General features: G+C 27.0%; 1 protein-coding gene across 1 annotated transcript in view; it reads right to left on the bottom strand.

Annotated features, from left to right (window-relative positions):
* Positions 1-19140, bottom strand: part of LOC136072021 (GPI transamidase component PIG-T-like) — a 69255-nt gene that overhangs the window by 18743 nt on the left and 31372 nt on the right. Inside the window, exons 6-9 of the mRNA XM_065819905.1 lie at positions 15502-15593; positions 12365-12461; positions 12161-12214; positions 5216-5257 (exon numbers count right to left, since the gene is read on the bottom strand). Coding sequence (XP_065675977.1) covers positions 5216-5257; positions 12161-12214; positions 12365-12461; positions 15502-15593 — 285 coding nt within the window. The remainder of the gene's footprint in view (positions 1-5215; positions 5258-12160; positions 12215-12364; positions 12462-15501; positions 15594-19140) is intronic.

Raw genomic sequence — 19140 nt, 5'->3', positions numbered from 1 at the left:
CACAATCAGTTAACAGTTTTAAAGCAGGTCTTTATTGCTGGATGAGCAGCAATCAAGCAAATCGGCTGTCATAGTGCGTTAATGCCACACTCACTGGCTCACACCAGTTACAGCAATTCTTAATACTAATACTAATACTAATATTATACAAACAAAAATATTCAGATCACCCTGTTAAATATATGTTTTACTTTAAATATTTCCACAAAAATTTCAGCCTATAATTTGATAAAAAGCAAATGAATGTCTATGGACTGTGTAAAGGGTTAAATATTAAATTAAAAAATCCATATGTAAATGGCGATTCAAAGTCTATCAAACAGATATTGAGATCCACTAAAGTCAAAACTAAGTGCAAAAACTGCTACTGGTAAATCAGTATTTTGTGTTTCAAATATTATATATATATATATGTATAATAATTATGTGTTTTTTATTTATCTTCTCCAATATTCAGTTTCATAAACACCTTAAACTTTTTTTGTAAAAAAAATTTATATATTTTTTTGCAAAAATAGTTTAAGGTGCTTATGAAACCGAATATCGGAGAAGATAAATAGAAAAATATTTTTGTTGATCCAGAGAAGTTTTAATTAATAGAACTATATTCCCTTCGAAATGACAGGTTCACCACCTTTACTAAATGTCTTTTCAAATATAAATATTTTGAAAGCTAATGACATTTCAAAATATCCTAGTCATAGTCAGAATATGAAAAGATATTGTTGGAATAATCAAGGCAAACACAAAGATATTGTTGGAATAGTCACAAAAGATATTGTTGGAGTAGTCACAAAAGATATTGTTGGAATAGTCACAAAAGATATTGTTGGAATAGTCACAAAGGCAACAGAAATTGGATATGACTATGAAAAGTATCATAAATTTGTAAAGCACAATGAAAATAAGACATAAGGAGCAAACATGCAAATAGTGTTTTGTCACAAAAATTAAAAAAATAATCTATGAAATAGTTTTGCTTTTATAAACTTCATAATATAACGCAGAGATTTTCATTCATAACATGTTTTCTTCAATGTATCTAAATAAAATAAAATCGAGGTAAAATGCAAACTCTGTTTTGTCCCAAACTAAATTCATTCAAAAAAATATTTGTCCGTCTAACCAATGAAAACAATTTTATTGCGGCCATTTTTTTGTGAATCAAATCACTTTTTGAATGAAATGCGTTCAAATTTTGAGGTTATCAGCTCAAAATTTGAATGCATTTCATTCAAAAAACTGTTTTTGTTGTCAGCTGTACTGCTGTCTACTGCATTGTAGTGGTGTTAGATAACTTTGTTGTTGTGGTGATTTTGTAATATTTAATTGAAAAAATAATTAGTGATGTCGGACCATGAGAAAGATATAGTTCTTGTGGGTGATGCAAATTTGGGAACCAGGAAAAGAAAAGTAACAAGTGGAAAAAGAGCTAAATATAAAAAAAATAAAAAAATCTGGTCCCCCAGGCTCAAACATCTATGAACCTTGCAACCACAATTCATCAAACAGTCGTTTTTCATGTTATAAAATAACACCATCATTTGCTAAGAATATAAGTGATAATTTTTATAAAGAGGCAAATAAACAGAGACAAGATAACATGATTGTCAATATGTTAGAAGTTTCAACTGTTATCAAAAGAAGGCAAAGACCCACAGCCCACAAACAAAAGAAAGGAGGTTCACAGGAATTTCAAAGTAAAATATTTTTTAAAATTTCACCAGTTACCATGCTTGCATGTTTGTAAAAAACTATTCCTCAGTGTAATGAAAATAGGTCATACAAGATTGCAAAATATTAACCAGAAAACAAGTGTTGGACAGAGCAAGCCATAAGTCTATTGAAAAGAAAGGTTCTGTGAGAGCATTCATAAGTCAACTGCAGGGTATGGAAAGCCATTATAATAGGAATAAATCAGGTAGAATTTATTTGTGATGTGATCTTAGAATCAAAAATTAAACACTCCATACAATAAAACCTGTATAAACAATAAGAAGGTCCATTTTGCAACGTTCAGAAGAATTTTTGTGAATAAATTTAATATAGGTTTTAAGTCTCCAGCTTCTGATGTGTGCAGTTTCTTCACTTTGTTGAAAATACAAATAAAAATCTCTTTAAAAGGCTCCAGTAAACGTAATAATATATCACTCAAAAAAGGGATTCACAAGAAATAAGCTAATGTGTTTTATACACTTTGGAAAGCAGATGTACCAACTGCTTTAAGTTTTTGTTTTGATAAGCAGCAAATCCTGCCCTTGCCAAAAGCTTTCATTCAAGAGGCATTTTATTCAAGACAAATAAACATTCATAATTTATGTGTTATTGATCTTAGCTGTACTAAGCCATTAATCTATACTTGGACAGAAGAACAAGCAGGTAAAAGCAGTCAGGAGGTATCATCAGCCCTACTGCATTTTTTACAGAATACCGATTTTTAAGAAGTTACTACCCATTTTTTGAGATGGATGTGTTTCTCAAAACAAAAACAATATTGTGTTGAGAACAGCAACACATTTTCTTCAGATTCATAACTCAACAAGTATAAACAAGGTACAGTTTTATTCTCCTGATCACAGTCATAGTTTTTTACAGGCAGATAGAATTTTTGGTAGGGTGGAAAAAAGTCAAGAAAATGTCAATTTATTTTATCCAAAGATGAATACTATGACAATTACTCAGAAGTAGGTGAAGTGAGAAAATGTGGCTGGGATTTAAAAGACACAAAATCACTGCAGAAATACTATAAGGATCTCCCATGATAAGTGATGTAAAACAAATCTATACTATCAAGAAAAAGAAAGATAACCAAAACTCGATCAAAGTTAGAGCAATGCAAAATTTTTTTTTTGAATCAGATGCTGAAAAGTTTCTTTCACTAACTAAATGAAATGTTAATAACAGATATTTGAAAAACTTAACACTTGAGAAGGTGCCTTTATACCATTTCATCACTGCAGAGAAAAAAAAGATGTCAAAAAACTTTTGAGCTTCATGTTTGGGAATGAATGGCAAGACTTGAAAGAAAGATGTTTTGATTTTTAAACACACATTCTTGGCCTACCAATATCATCTGAACAAAAACTGGAAGAAGAACTGTGTGATTACCTTAATTATAAAATTAAAATTAAACAAATTATAAAATTGTTTGGTAAAAAAAAGCTAAATATGTTAATGTTTTTAATTTAGTTATTCTTTAAAAATTATATTTATATATAAATATATATATATATTATATATTATATATATATATATATAAATAAATATATATATATATATAAATATATATATATATATATATATATATATATATATATATATATATATATATATATATATATATATATAAAAGAACGTCCTTTAAAATACAATTATTGTTATTTTAACATCCAGTAATTTCAATAGTCAATTTAATAAATAGTAATTTGTCTTTAAATATAAACATTTATTTCATATTTTAAAAAATTTAATTTTATTTATATATAAGCCATGATAGAAATAACCATGTGTACAAGCTGGAAAAAGTTTGTGCCTGCTGAAGTTTATAAACAGCAGTCCAAAAAAATCATTGAAATGAACTTTATGTATCAAGAAAACTTTTTAATTTTTTATTTAAGCACAAGATAAATAAGTAACTGGTTTAAACCAGTTTAGGGAATTGTAGGCCCGAGTAAAAGCTAAAACTCCCCATCCCCGCTATAGCTTGTATTACACACACACACACACACACACACACACACACACACACACACACACACACACACACATAAGTATATATATTCGATAATTTATGCAACATATTTTTAGTAAACAATTACATACTTGTTCTAACTATCAGGGTAACAGTGTACACCAAAATAAATTCTTGCACCATCATCTGTGGCAGATACTAAATACTAATTACTTTGATACTAATTACTTTGAATTGAATTATCCAATTGAAAATACTGTTCATACCAGTAGTTATTAAATTTCAGCCAACAAACTGTGAAACTTACAATAACTGAGTAGCAATATAAATCAGCAAACCAGTGGTTTGTGCCGTTGTGGTGCAAACTAAAACTAGTTCTTTTTCTTTTACAGTTTTTTTGTTTAATTTTATTGAAAGAAAAGGTTTTTGTTTTTTCATGCATGAAAGAAAAATAGACATGCATGATATTTTTTTTTTGACAACAGTATCTTCAAACAGAAACTGGTGATGAGTTTCTTAAGTTTCAGCTGAAATAATATATAGTTTTTAAATAGGCCAAACCAGTCCTTTGAACCTTATTTCAAAATTGTTTAAATCTACTCTTTTGTTTATCTAGAAAGTTTGTTTTTGTTTGGGCCTTCGCTTGCAAATTTTATCACATTCTGTGGGCCGTATTTAGCAAATGTTGAAATTCTTTTTAATATATCTTGTTCCATTTATATAGCGTAAAACAGCTTTTCTTATTGCTTCTTTGATATAGGCCAACACGTTATCCTTATGAAGAGCAAATTTAATACAAAAGATTTTTACTATAAATGCAATTCCTTTCTCTTCTTTCTTTAGAAAAATTTCTAAAACAATTTTTAAAAATTAATGTAATGATGCTGTCTAAAGTGATTCATTTGATAAATTACAAGTTTTAAAAAAGAGAGAATGTTCTATTAGTTAAAATCCATAGTAAGCATAAAACCCCTAATAAAAAAATATTGAAGAAAAAAAAGTAAAATAACTATCCTTAATTAGATGTGTAATTTTATAAACATGTTTTCATAATCTCAGTTTTTTTTTTAGTCCTGACAAAAAAAATTTAAAGCACATGACACATGTGGCATTGCACAACACATGTCACATGTGGCATTAAATTATAGAAAGTGTAACTCAGTGAGATGGTGTTGATGTGAACAGTGAGTGGTGTTTATACCACTCAAGTAATGTAATTATCATAGCTGTATGTGCTTTTTTTTTAATGCTTTATGTGGGAATCAAATTTTTTGTCAGGTGGAAAAAGTTACTTTCAAGCAATGTAAAACTTAACCTCATAAACAGGGAGGCATCAATAATAAAAAAATCAATATAAGAATCGTCCCAAATGCGTAAGAAAGTTTATAAATAAATAAACTATTCCAAATATTATAGTGTTACTATTTTACTAACATACCAATAGTTAATATAACAAAATAATAACATATCAGTAATTAAAAACAATTTATAGCATGTCAGTAAAAAAAATAACTTTTATCATACCTGTTGCATACTTGTGTGTAATTAAATATGGCAAATTAACATCTAAAAAAATAAAATATTATAAAAAATTATAAAATTATAAAGAAACTAATAAAAAGTTATTTAGCATTCTGAAAAATACTAATGTTGATATTAATAACAGCAATATAACTTATTTAGCAAATCATTTAAAAATTTAGTTTAAAAAATTAGTCAAGTTTTATGTCATATCACACAAAACCCATTTTTAATCAAGAGTATTTGTCATAAAAAAATAAAAAAAAGCTTTTTTTAAATCTGCACAAAGTGCTATGAGTCATAAATAGGGCAAAAGGCTAAAATTGAGAAAATCTTAGCCTATTTGAGCATTTTAGATGCACATTACACATAATGTAGTTAATTAAACTACAGAATCGCTTTCGATGTTTAGTATAATCTTCTACTCCATGTAATTTTAAATTTATAATAAAGTCTGCCTTAACAAAAAAATCCCATTTTAAGAAATAGCTTTGCAACTTTTTCCTGTGTGTAATGAAAAGCTGAAAATATATACACTTACATATTTTTGAGAAAGGAATCCAACAAAAACAACTTAAAACATTACAAAATTTATTTAAGATAAAAAAAAATTTAAAAAAATGACTCAGGTCGGACGAATGATAATCATGATAACTCTGCTACTGTAATATGTAATCCAATGCAACCTGTTCTATGTTGCTGTCTTATAGAATTCGCTAAGAAAAGGCTAGAAGTATACTTTCTGTCATCAATACTATCTAACATCTCTTGTCTATAGTGGTATCTATTTGACTGTAAAATGGTTGAAGTTGTCTTAGCTACTGTGTAAGCTCACCAAATATACTTTATATGTATGTTTATGTTCTATTTTAACCTCTGGCATGGTGTTCACTCATTCATGGTGTTGTTCATTGTTACTTGTATTTAAAGTTGTGTATGTTTGCATTCTCTCTGAACATCTGGGGCTTCCAAAATATCACACTCAATGTTTTAAAGTACTGCTTACAAAAGTAACTTCTTTTAACTACTTCAGATCAGGTCAGATGGATCATCACAATTACCCAGCTACTGGTATCATGTAACACGCTACTACCTCCTCCAGTCCTGCTGCCTTTTAAAGTTTGCCTTTGTCAACATAAGAGAATTAAACTGACTTGAAATTCCCCTAAATTTAGCCTTTTGGTTGAGTAAAAGTTAGAGATGGTGTTTCGACAAAAATACTTATCTTATGCAGAGGTTAACTGCATCCAGGTACTGTCTTGTAGAAAATCTCCTAGGCAAAAACTTTATAGGTAAACAGAATAATTCTGTTGACTAGCTTCTTCATCACCCTTTCTTAATCTATTAAACTGACGTAAATGTAAACCTGTGTTTACATCTGCATCTTCTTAACTACATCTATTTAATTGACAAACTTGACTCAGATTTTTGCTGGTGCCTTGCAAGTTTTTGTTGCATAAATGAATGAATGATTTATAGATAAATTTAAAACTACCAATTAAGTGTTTGTCTTTTTTTTCATAATAGGATTCTTAAAAAAAAATATTTTTTTTTGCAAAGTCATTGCAATATATGAATTATTTTTAAGTAAATTTAAATGATCAATTATGCATTGTATATTTTTATTTTATGCTGTTTGTACAACCTAAAACTTTATTTTATGTAACATAAGTAATTATTTTAGTTGCATTTTATAATATTAAGTATTCAGTTTAAATTTTTTTAATATTTATAAAAATTGTTTCAATATTTTTTAAAAAAATTCAACATTGAATTACTTGGATGTTATCAAACTTCCTAAATAAAGTTCAGACATGAATAGGGATGTACCAGAATTCCGGCCAGATTTTTTTTCTTTTAGATCAATTCGCTTCCGGCTAGAATTAAAAAATTTTTAACTTTTTATTAATGACATGTGACGCAGACTGTAAATAAATTAAAAAATCATTACCCTACAGAGCAATGAAGAACTATAAGTAAACCTGGGTAAAAAATACAAATGTAATTTTATTTGCAGAAATAGTAGTACTGCAAATACATTAGCATACATTACCTCAGTTTACTGAGGTAATGCATGCTAATGTATTTTCTTTATGAGCCTGTGTCACATGTCACAAAGAAAAAATTAAAAATTTTTTTTTTTAATTCCAGCCAGAAGCTGGAAGTAAATCCAGTACATCCCTAGTCATGAAGTACAACAGGTAAAAGGATCTCAGAATGCTAGGTGTTTTTTAAGATCCTAGTTAAGACAAAATATTTAGGCAGCCACTTAGTTTTATTTTTAAGAATTGACAAAATATTCCTGTTAGAATGCCAAAAAGCCTAATTTTTTTTGTGGGGGGGGGGGGGGGGGGGCTGGGGGGTGGTACAATTTTCATATGTATTTAGGTAAATATTTAGGATATACTTTTTTCAATACGGACCTCAAAATATCTGGTTAAATAATAGGTTGTAATGCTTCCAATTTCGGTTAGAAAATCATAAATTTCTTCATAAAAGCATTATTTTCCCTGCTGAGTATATTTTTAAATGTTTGGTTCACTTACCCTTTTTTTAAATATATATTCCACTACAAAATGCTAGGTTAATGAACCTCAGAATGCTATGTCAATGAAGCTTAATTAAAAAAAAATTAAAAGATATTTTTATTCAATTTCTTCTTGACGTTATTAAATGAATATTTTGCCTAAAGTATACTTCTGTAAAGTTCCACTATCAAACCTCCTTCAAAACAGACTTTAGTCAGTTTTCTTTGTTTGCTTTGAAAACAAAAGTGTGTTTACTAAAGTAAAATGCGAGTAAGAAAGTGTGTTTCAATACTCCTTTGGACTTAATCTTAGAGTTAAACCAAATAACAAATCAAGATGCAATGTTCAAACAGATGTCATAGAGATGAAAAATAAGCAGTTAAAGGAAGGAGTTGAGTGGTGTCGAATCAGCAATAAAGATGGTTGGGCCGCAATTAATTCAGAAAAGTTTCCACTAGTATAACTGATCTAAGAACAGTTAACAAACAACATTGTGTCATCAAAATTTGAAAGAAGAAGGAATATTGTTCAATTTTTACCAAAGATGAGAAAATCGCTAGCCTTTTTTTAAAATAAAAGAACAGGTAATAAACATGATTGAGAAATAAAACTATTATCTTATAAACTGTTCAAGTTAAAACGAATAAAACCTTTGTTTTTTATGATTATTGCATTAAGAAAACTAAACTTAAGGTATTTAGTTTTTAGAATGTTTTAAATGTTTTGGGAGTAAGAAAGCAAGCATGTAGAAACCTTTGTGGAAGCCAGATCACTAAGCTATCACCAAATGCTCAATGAGCACTCCAAACAAAGAAGTTTAGCAAATCTTTTTGAAAGCACTTAGATGCAAAATATCAAAAGTACATCACAAAAAAGAGTCTGGAAACTGTATTTATAAATTGTGCCTATAACTGCACAAAAGAAATGGCGCCTAACCATCTTAATGAGCTGAAAAACTTATAAAAAGTAATATTTTCATTAATGCAAACCAAGTAGAAAAAGGTGTATGGCGGGAGATAATGATACCACTAGGTTTTACAATCATGATGAACCCTCTCCTCCCCCCTCACCTTTTGTAAACTATGGAGTTGATGGTACTCCAAATAGTTTATTTTATGCTTTTATGCTGGGAGAGGAAAAAGTTATCAAAAGATGATATAAGAAAATAGGGAATGCGTAACTAAACATCCTTTTGTTTCTTTTGGAGGAGATAAAGCAACTTGCCAAATAGTCAAGGAAAAAGGGATTAATGCCCCCATGGCTCCAAAGTAGCAGTTAAACAAACTCCAAATCTCTTTATCTCCACAAATGACAGTGGCAGTGAAAATCACAATACACTTTTAAGTGACTATCAAATGTTTGACCTCTATTTAGAAAAAAACAATATAAAACAGCCTATTGTTGTCTTATCTGATGTCCATTTTTCAAGATTTGACTGTGATGTATTGACATTTCTAAGAAGCAAAATATTCAAATTTTCATCACTCTACCTGACACAACTGGCGTTACCCAGCTCCTTAATCAAATCAATCAGAAATTAGGCTCTGAGAACAAAAGTACTAAATCTGCACTTTATTCTTTGTTTATGACGATCAACAGAAAAGGTTTTATGAATAAACTTACAGAGTTATGGCCAGAGTGTACATCAAAACAAACAATTACAAATGCAGGTAAAAAGTTGGGATTTCAAGCAACGGACTAAGTGTTGAGTGGATGCAGGAAGATAAGTTCTTAAAAGCTGAGCTGTGTATTTATGAAAATACTGAAAATAATCAATCATCAACAGCACTAACAATTTCATCTCCAAAAGATGTTCGTTATGGCTTAGCAAGTTATTGGAAACATAAATACAAAATTGTCATGAATACTTAGCAAGCAATACCTGATAAATCAATATCACTTGAAGAAATACCTAATTTGTTGCCTGTAACCAAAATAACACCTAAAGTGAAGAAGGTAAATGTTAGACTTACCCGGGTTCATGGCTCAACGGATGGGGAAAAATGTTAGAAACGGTTTCATCAACCAAAGAAGACATTGTCAAAATTTGGCAAGCTAATAGAGAAAGGAAATCTTTCTATTATTATATTAAAAAAGCAACAAGAAAAAATAAGGAAGAGTGTACATGGGTCTCGAATGTTTGTGCTGCAAATAAGTTTTGAAAATGCTCGTGTTGCTGTAAATTTTTAAAATCTACATGAGTAAAGCATCATCTGAGGTGGAACAGGTTCAAGACCAATTATGAACAAACCATTTTGTGAAAGAGGAACCAAAAAATGCTTACAATTTGAATCTGATAAAGATAACGTCGAAGACTTCTTTTCTATCTCTGATTTCTTCCAGAATACAACATATCATTCTGTTTTCATAAATTTTGGATTATAATTTATATAGATCTTATCTTTATATTTTTTGTTCATTATATGTTGTTTTTTTAAGTTTGTTTATGTTACATTTTATATTCAATTCTCAAAAGAAATTAATGTAGTTTATTATATAATTTTTTGAATTGGTACCTCCAAATGCTAGATGAAGAACCACAAAATGCTAGGTAATTTGAAATGCAATTTTAAGAAAATTGGATTTATTCTCTGCATGTATCCTTTTAGCACTGTTTTTAGAGTCTTAAAGCAAAGTTTCTAATAACATTTTGCTAACTTATTTTCAGAAGGGCTCCAAAAATTTAAAATTGTTTAAAATAAATTTTTTTAATGGCTAGTAGAATTTCTTCAACATCTTTTTAGTTTTAGAATGTTTTCTAAAGATAATATATCTTTCTAAAGATAATATAATATATAATAATATACACTATATCATTTGTTCAGATTATTTATGACTTTAAGTATTTAATAGAAAAATTTGGGTTCTATGTTACTTAATTAAAAACCTGACATTTGGATGTCCCACTGCATTCTGAGGTCCCTTTTTCTGTATTACTAAACCTAAACAACAACAAAAAAAAAACTTTGACCATCTAAAAAAATAATAGCCCGTCAATTCCATGTGTTAACCGGTCAAATCAAGCAGTCATTTAAACATTCTATCTCTAATTTCTCTGATTCTCCTAATAATTCTCTGGATAAAGCTGAACTTTAAACAAAATTTGCAAAGAACTTTTCTTCTAATTCGACTTTTGAATCTTATGACCATACTCTTCCTGCTATTCTTACTATACAGGTTAAACCCGTTGTTATACATTTAAATCACTCCAGCTTCCAATGCTAAAGTTGTTTTTAAACTAAACTCTTCTACAGTTGTCCAACTGTGCTTGACCGAACCTGGTTTTTTTGCCTGCTAGAAAATGGCATCTGAGGTTTCAATTTTTAAAAACTCTGGAGAACATTGTGACCTCTCCAACTATTGTCTGATCAGTCTTCTCTTTATTATTAGCAAGATTTTGAGTCATCTAACACCCTATCTTGAGCCTAATAACTTACTCTATGACAATCAATATGGTTTTTGATCTACTCGTTCTACAACTGACTTGCTGATTACTGTGACTGAAAAATTCTGTTGTGCATTAGATGGAGACAGAAAGCCAAAAGCTATTGCTCTTGATATATCTAAATCTTTTGATAAAATATGGTATGCTGAGATTATCAAAATCATTTCTTTTTTATTGCTTTATTAAAGTCATCCTCAAAGGCCATCTTTATTTCCAGTAACTTTTGGGGTACCATTAATTTCTATCCTTGGTCTATTTATCTATCCTTGGTCCTGTATTGTTTCTTATTTACATTAATCTATATTAAATCTAAAGTGGCTCTATTTACTGACAAATCAACTTTATACTTATGTCATCACAAAAAGCCTTCTCTTTTTGATTACTTAGTAAAAGTCTCACTTCCGTAGCAGCCTGAGACTTCCAGGAGTTTGTAAATTTTAACTTGAACAAAACTCAGTTACTAACTGCAAACAATTATCAAAATACTGTTAATATTTCTATATTAATAAATGGCAATGCACTAACTGAGTCCTCTTCTTTACGCCTTCTTATATTATCATACAGTTGCACTTCAATCCTTTGGAACTCTCTCTTATCTTCATGTTTTGTCATACAAACTACAACTTTTCAAGTCTTCTGTTGACCATTTCCTTGCAGTAATATAAATATTTGCTGTGTGCCTGTTCAACTTGGTGTTACATAATTTTGAAATTACTTTTTTTGCCATTTTCCAATGCAAATAAAATAAATAAATTTAATTTAGTTATATAATTATGCAATTTACTAATAATAAATTATAAAAACTTATAATAAATAAATTTAATTAAGTAGATTACAACAATTGGTAATAATAGAAGATATTTGTAAATACATTAATAAAAAATATATTATAAAATATTTTAATTAAGTCAATATTATTTATAATTTAAAATAACTTGAAAAATACTATGATCATAAATAATCTTAAAAACTCACGATGTCTTCTTATATTCGTTGGAACATAAAGTTCAAAACCTTGGCTTAAATCTTCTGTAAAATCATCACATAAAAAATAAATGTATATATTTATTCATTGCCAAAACAAATAAAAAATAAAAAAAGTGATTTGTTAAGGAATTAATAAAATATTAGTAATATGTGATAAAGATGACAAAACTTTTAGGATCTATAAACACTTACTAATTTGTTTAAGATTAAAAATGGCTCTTTGAAGCTGATTGTCACCACTTGTTACTGCTCTTATTAAATTTGGTTGAGGATTGATTTTATCTTTCAACTAAGTAATAAACTTAAATGTTTGCAAAGAATAAATTTTATTTTTTTAACACTTCAAGTTTATTATTGAAAAAATTAGAAAAATGTATTATATTAACAAGTTATTATATATTTAAAAAAAAAATTTATATTATTAAATATAAAACAAAAAACATTTTTTTTGTTTTATATTTATTAATACAAAATATATATATATATATATATATATTATAAGGTATTATATATTATATAAAATATACTATAAAGTATAATCCTATATAGATAATAAATATAATATAAAATACTATAAGGTATAATACAAAAATCTTTTTCAAAATAAATATATAAAGTCCTTTTAAACCTACAAATGATGTTGATTCTTTTAACTCCTATTCCAATTTGTCCAAATGGTGACATATAAACTTCTTTTATTTATGTAGAAATTTATTTTGATTAGCACTTTTCATTTTTGCTCATGTTAACCATTATATTCTTCATCTTTCTTTTAGAAATTTACTTACCTCATTTGGAAATCTTATCATTTAACTTACTTAACTGAAAAATTGCCATTTCAGTTAAATTTAAAAAAATAAAATGAAAAAACAAGGTAATACTTTTCATTCAGTCATTAACATCATTTTATCAGATTTGAAATCTAATCAGTAAAACAGTAAATCTTTTTAATAATATAACATCACATTTTGAAATGAGAAACAAAATCAAAGGTTATATAAATGATACTGACTATCTTATTGCTATTAACAGCAGTGCTTCTTTTTTTTAAGGTTGTCAACATCTGATACTATGTGGTAACATGGTATCAGATGTTGACATGTGGTAACATGCTTTAAAAAACGCAATTGATAAAAAGAAACAAACTTATTCATTAGTTAACTCAGAGGTTGTACTTTTTTACTTATTGTTCTTTGTCATATTTTCTTTTAAATTAACATGTAAACCTGGAAACGATATTTTTATTTTTATTTTTTATAATTCACCTCCCCAAGGCCGAGAAGGCCACTACAGATGAGGAGGCTACTTGTGGTTATAACCCTCTCTCAACTCTCTAACTCTGAAACACGAACCTTGACTAAGAAGGCCGCTGCACGGAGAAACAAGTTGAGCGCGGTACTACCAGGGACATGGCGGGAATTGAACTCGAAACCTCTCGCTTATGAAGCGAGCGCTTTACCACTACAGCATCTATAAAAAGACTATTCAAAATTTTTACAATTTTGTTAATGATGCATCTTTAATGGTTTCAATTTATTTCTGTCAATTTATTTTATTTTTTGCTCTTTAAAAACTTGTCACATTCGTCATTGAGCACATTAATATAATAAGGGAACCTATAAACATGGCTGTCAATCTTTTTTTTGGCTTCAATTTCCATTTAAGAGATGAGCTATTCAGTTTTTATATACATATATATATATATATATATATATATATATATATATATATATATATATATATATATATATAAATATATATATATATACACATATATATGTATAAATATATATATACATATATATGTATATATATACATATATATGTATATATATATATACATATATATATATATATATATATATATATATATATATATATATATATATATATATATATATATATAAACACGCACCAAACAATGGTTTGCAATAAATCAAATTATCAATCAAAATTTAATAAATCTCTATTTTACATAATCAATTATTAAGGCAAATATAAATATATTTTTTATAGCATATTTTATCTATAAAATGTTTATTGTTAATATATTAAATAATTTTATTACAAGATCAACTTATATAATAATGTAACTATGCGTATAATAATGTATGTAATTATGTATTACAATTATTATAGGATTTATATCTAACTCTTAATATATCTAATTATTATTATTCTCTTATTTGACCCTGTATTGTTGTTATGTTTGGGCTGGTTCTTCTAATGATGCTCTTTTTCTTCTAGAAAAGGTCTAAAAATGCATTGTAAACGTAGTTAGACCCGCTCTATCTGCTAAACTTGAGCCTCTTTCCCATTGTTTTAAAGTTGCATCTCTTTCTCTTTTCTGCAAATATTATCATGGTCGCTGCTCAAAGGAGCTATCATTTCTAGTTCCATCAACTAAAACTCATACTTGCTTGACTTGTCATTCAGCCAAGTCACATTTATTTACTGTATCTGTCCCTGCATGCTCTAAAAACTTTTATTCGTGTAGTTTTTTTCCTCGCACCTCAACCCTTTGGAACTCTCTCCTATTTTCATGTTTTCCTGACTTTCAACTTTCTAGATCTTCTGTCAACCGTTTCTTTGCTCTTTAACTCTATTCTTTTTTCTAGTAACTCCCAACTTAATAGTGGTTGCTTGCAGCTTTGTTGAGAGTGAATCAGAATAAAAAAAACTAAAAAAAAACTGTTATATAAACATCTAGTTAACTGGTATAAATTGACATTTGGTATTTAGTTACCAAATGTCAATTTACTAAAGTAAAAAATACCTGATTTTAATTAATAAAGAATACTTAACTTTAAATAATAGCTAATAAATAATCTAATTTTATTGTAATTATCTAGAACTTAGTTTAATTTTTATGTTTAACACCCATGGTATATGTGTTGTTAAAACATTTGTGTGATATTGATTTGAAATAAAAAAACTGATTATTTACAACTTAATAACACTTCCTGACATTACACTGTTTTACAGATTTTTTTTAATTTTGATGACCTCTTGAAAAATTATCATTCAAGGTTTACAAACTTTTCCTACACTTAATTACAATCAAGTTTTTATGATCAATATTTCTTTCTCCTAGATAAATTAGTCCTAGATAGATTGTCTTTTTTATGGTTAAGTAGCCTAACCTGTCTAATGTAACTCACTGATGTAATTAACTAATCTTGATTAAAAAAAAATTAATATTTATTTTAATTTCAAGTATATTTAATAACTAAAATTTATACCTTATAACAAACTTTTATAGAATGATTAGAATTAGTAATATTAATTTTTCTGTTACAGTGCTTAAATAATAAAATGATGAAACTTACTTCATATTCAATATCTACTATAATGTTACTTGAAGATGCTAATGGGCATGTTGAATGCAATCCACTTCCAAATATTTGCTTCAAAGACCAATCTTAAATGATTTAGTTACAAAATTATTAGCTTTATCAGAGTAATAAATATAAAAATTAACATAAATAAAACGAAAATAATAAATATAAACAATTTATACTACATATATATATATATATATATATATATATATATATATATATATATATATATATATATAATATATATATATATTTCTAAAGTTTCTATTCAGCACAAAAGGTAATAAATAAGACAAATTTTTTAATTTTTGTTAAAACCATTAAATTTATAAATACATGTTTTAACTATATCAGTGTAGAGCTTAGAGAAAACTGGAAAACTTCAAAAAAAAGTTTTAGTTTTTGGTTATTTTGAATTGTAAAACCAGTTTTAGACACAGAGTTTTTATTATAAAAAGAAATTTATATTATTGCTGTAAAAACCCAATATAACTTACAGAACATACTAGAATTAGATCTGTAAACTAAAGAAAATTTTTCATACTTAAACTAAAATTAAGTATTTTCATTAATCATTAAACATTAAAATTTTCCTTAATTTTTGTATAGGTAATGAATAGGCTAAAAAAGTTAGAAAACATATATTTCAAAAAGTATATATTTAAACTTGTGTTTACGAAAAATCTTTCGACAAATTCATAAAAACAGAATGTCTTAAATTTATATATCTTTAAAACCAAACTATTTTAAGTATTTTACAATTAAAATATTGTTGAAAGTTTCTCTCAGTATGAAAACTATTAATAATTAGTAGAAAAAATATTGAAACAAAATAAAGCAATATGCAATATCAAAGTGCTTTTAAATAAAAAACTATATATATTTTTACAATATTTGTGCTATCCACGTTACTTGTTAGGTTATTTTCTCACTCTATGTACATAGATTTGTAAATTTAATTCATAAATTTTTTGTAAGTTAACTATACTAATGTTTTTTTTCCCGCCAAAAGCCATGAGTTTCAGGCATATAAGGTTTTTTAATTTTAAGTTGTACTAATTGTAAACTTTGAATGACAATTGTAGCAGGAATAAAACTTGGTAAGTGATTGTTATAATTTACATTCTATATTTAAGATATTACATTCTATATTACACTCTATATTTAAGTTATAATAAGATATTAGGTTCTATATTACATTCTATGTTTAAGTTATAAGATATTACATTCTATGTTTAAGTTTAGTTTAATGTTTAAATACAGAACTACTAGATTTTTATAGCATAGTTAACTTAGTGATAATAACTAGTGATTAGTAACTTTGCGATAGTAACTTGTAACTTAATAAATACTTAATAAAAACTTAATAAAGGTAACATGTAACCACATAAACAAGTAGACATCCTTTATAGAAATGAAAAGTTTATAAAATAATTTCATGTTCAAATAATTTTAATTTATTTTTCACATTGTTAAGCTTTTTAATGCTAATTAATTTACAAATCAATTTCGGAACTCTGTTTGAAAAAATAATTACTTTTCGACAGCGCTGTCAATTTCGTATTGTATCACCCCAATGCCTATTAGATAATATCAAAACAAGAGGACAAGAAATTTTTAATGTTGCAGCAAGAATCACTGTCTGGAAGCATCGATTGTATAGACAAAACTTTTTAAAAATGATAAGCAATTTGCTAAACAGAAACACAGAATTGCTAAACAAATGGAATTAGTTGCCGCTCCTGTAGAAGAACCATCAGAAAATCATGAGTCAACTACAGAAGACAATGACACTCTGGTAGTAAAAATCACTAGATGATGACAGCAAATTTACATTAAAAGCCTCAGAGCCAAAGGTAATTTTGGCATAGACCCTTAAATACAGACCTACTAGATTCTATAATGGCAATGAAATTGTTATTGAACTTCCTGCTCATAAATCAAAAGGAATTCAGAGGTTTAACAGATTCATTATTTGTTTTTACATCGATTGTGGTTCACTTGTAACATCGCGATGATCCAATAAATGCATTGAGATGATCCAATAAATGCATCGAGATAATCCAATAAATACATAAGAGATAATCATAAGAGATGTAAGTAGGATAAATAAATTTAAGAAAAAATATTCTTCTGATCCAGCAATTTAGTGAGCATAATGACCAGATGGTGCAGACAGCTGGCCTAAAGATGATGACACAACAATAGTGCTACATTAATCCAGAATTAGCATCTCTTGCTTCGTTTGCACTGCATATAATTTTAAGTGAGGGAACAAAAATATTTTTGAGTTTAGCCAGTCTGCTTGAGGAAAACATTTATTTAGATCATTATCTAATAAAGAACCTGGCTTGAGTAAACAAATGTGTGGATTGTGGCATAGGGTTGATGCAAATATTCAATGCCACAATTACAAAAGATGAAGCTCAAAAACAATATCTGCTGCAAGTAGTAACTTATAATAAATGTCTTATTGTATTGTAAATATGATGTATTATTTTTAAACTTACTTTAGAAGTCATGTGTTGCAATTTATGTGTTGCAAATATTTTTAAACATACTTTAGGGGTCATGTGTTGTGATTCATGTGTTTCAATTCATGTGTTTCAATTACTTTTAAACATACTTTAGGAGTCATGTGTTGCAGTTATTTTTAAACATTCTTTAGGAGTCATGTGTTGCAATTCATTCTCAGAATAATTTTTTAAACAGTGAAATTTTGGAATTAAACAAACTTCTTAGCTACTACTTTTATAAATGTTAATAAATTATTATAATCAAAATTCATAAAAATTATTACGGTTAAAAGATCAAAGTTTAATTATACCAATCTAGACAAGTTTTTATTAGTGCATATTATCAAGTGAAAATTGCATGATCTGATATATTACTTATAGTAAAGATTTTGATGATTTTATTAGACTTTGGTTTGATATACAAGATAGCTAAGCTTATATTAAATAATTAAATAGATTTTGCAGTTAATCATTGCCATTTCATTAAACACATAAATAGCAATTTATTGATATGTTTATAATACCATATACAAAACCATTTATCTCGTTAGCTTGAAGCGAAGGTCATAATAAATATATAATTTAGTTCTGATAAAAAAATATATGATTTAATTTAAAACTAATTTAATAAAAATATATAATTTTATTCTGATAAAAAAGATACACAATTTAATTTTTCTTTAAAATATAAATAATTAAAATCTGATTTAAAAAATATATTCAAGTTTAATAAAGTTAAAATTGATGTTTGGGTTTAACTTAACTGTCAAATTTATTTTAAAATATTACTAAATATTGTTCAATATTTAAATTTTATTTACTCTTAAAAAAAAATTAGCTAATTTTAATCGCAATTGTTTTTTCAGTTCTTCTTCCTAAAGATTTTTTTTTTTTTTTTACTCAAACTTAAATTTTAAATAAACATGTTCCGAGGCTGCATCAAAAGTTTGCATAAAATGCAAGTTAAACTTTTTTTTATAACACAAGTTAAAGCGCAGCAATGATTTTTTAATAAATAATATATACAAGGGATAACTTTAATAAATGGTGTTTGGAAAAATAATCTTTACTTTCACAACTAAATTGTTAATAAAAAAATAAACTTTAAATC

This window comes from Hydra vulgaris, chromosome 15 (genome assembly GCF_038396675.1).
Source record: "Hydra vulgaris chromosome 15, alternate assembly HydraT2T_AEP".
NCBI lineage: Eukaryota > Metazoa > Cnidaria > Hydrozoa > Anthoathecata > Hydridae > Hydra > Hydra vulgaris.
Note: the sequence above shows the minus strand (reverse complement) of the source record. Positions and strands in the feature narration are given on the sequence as shown.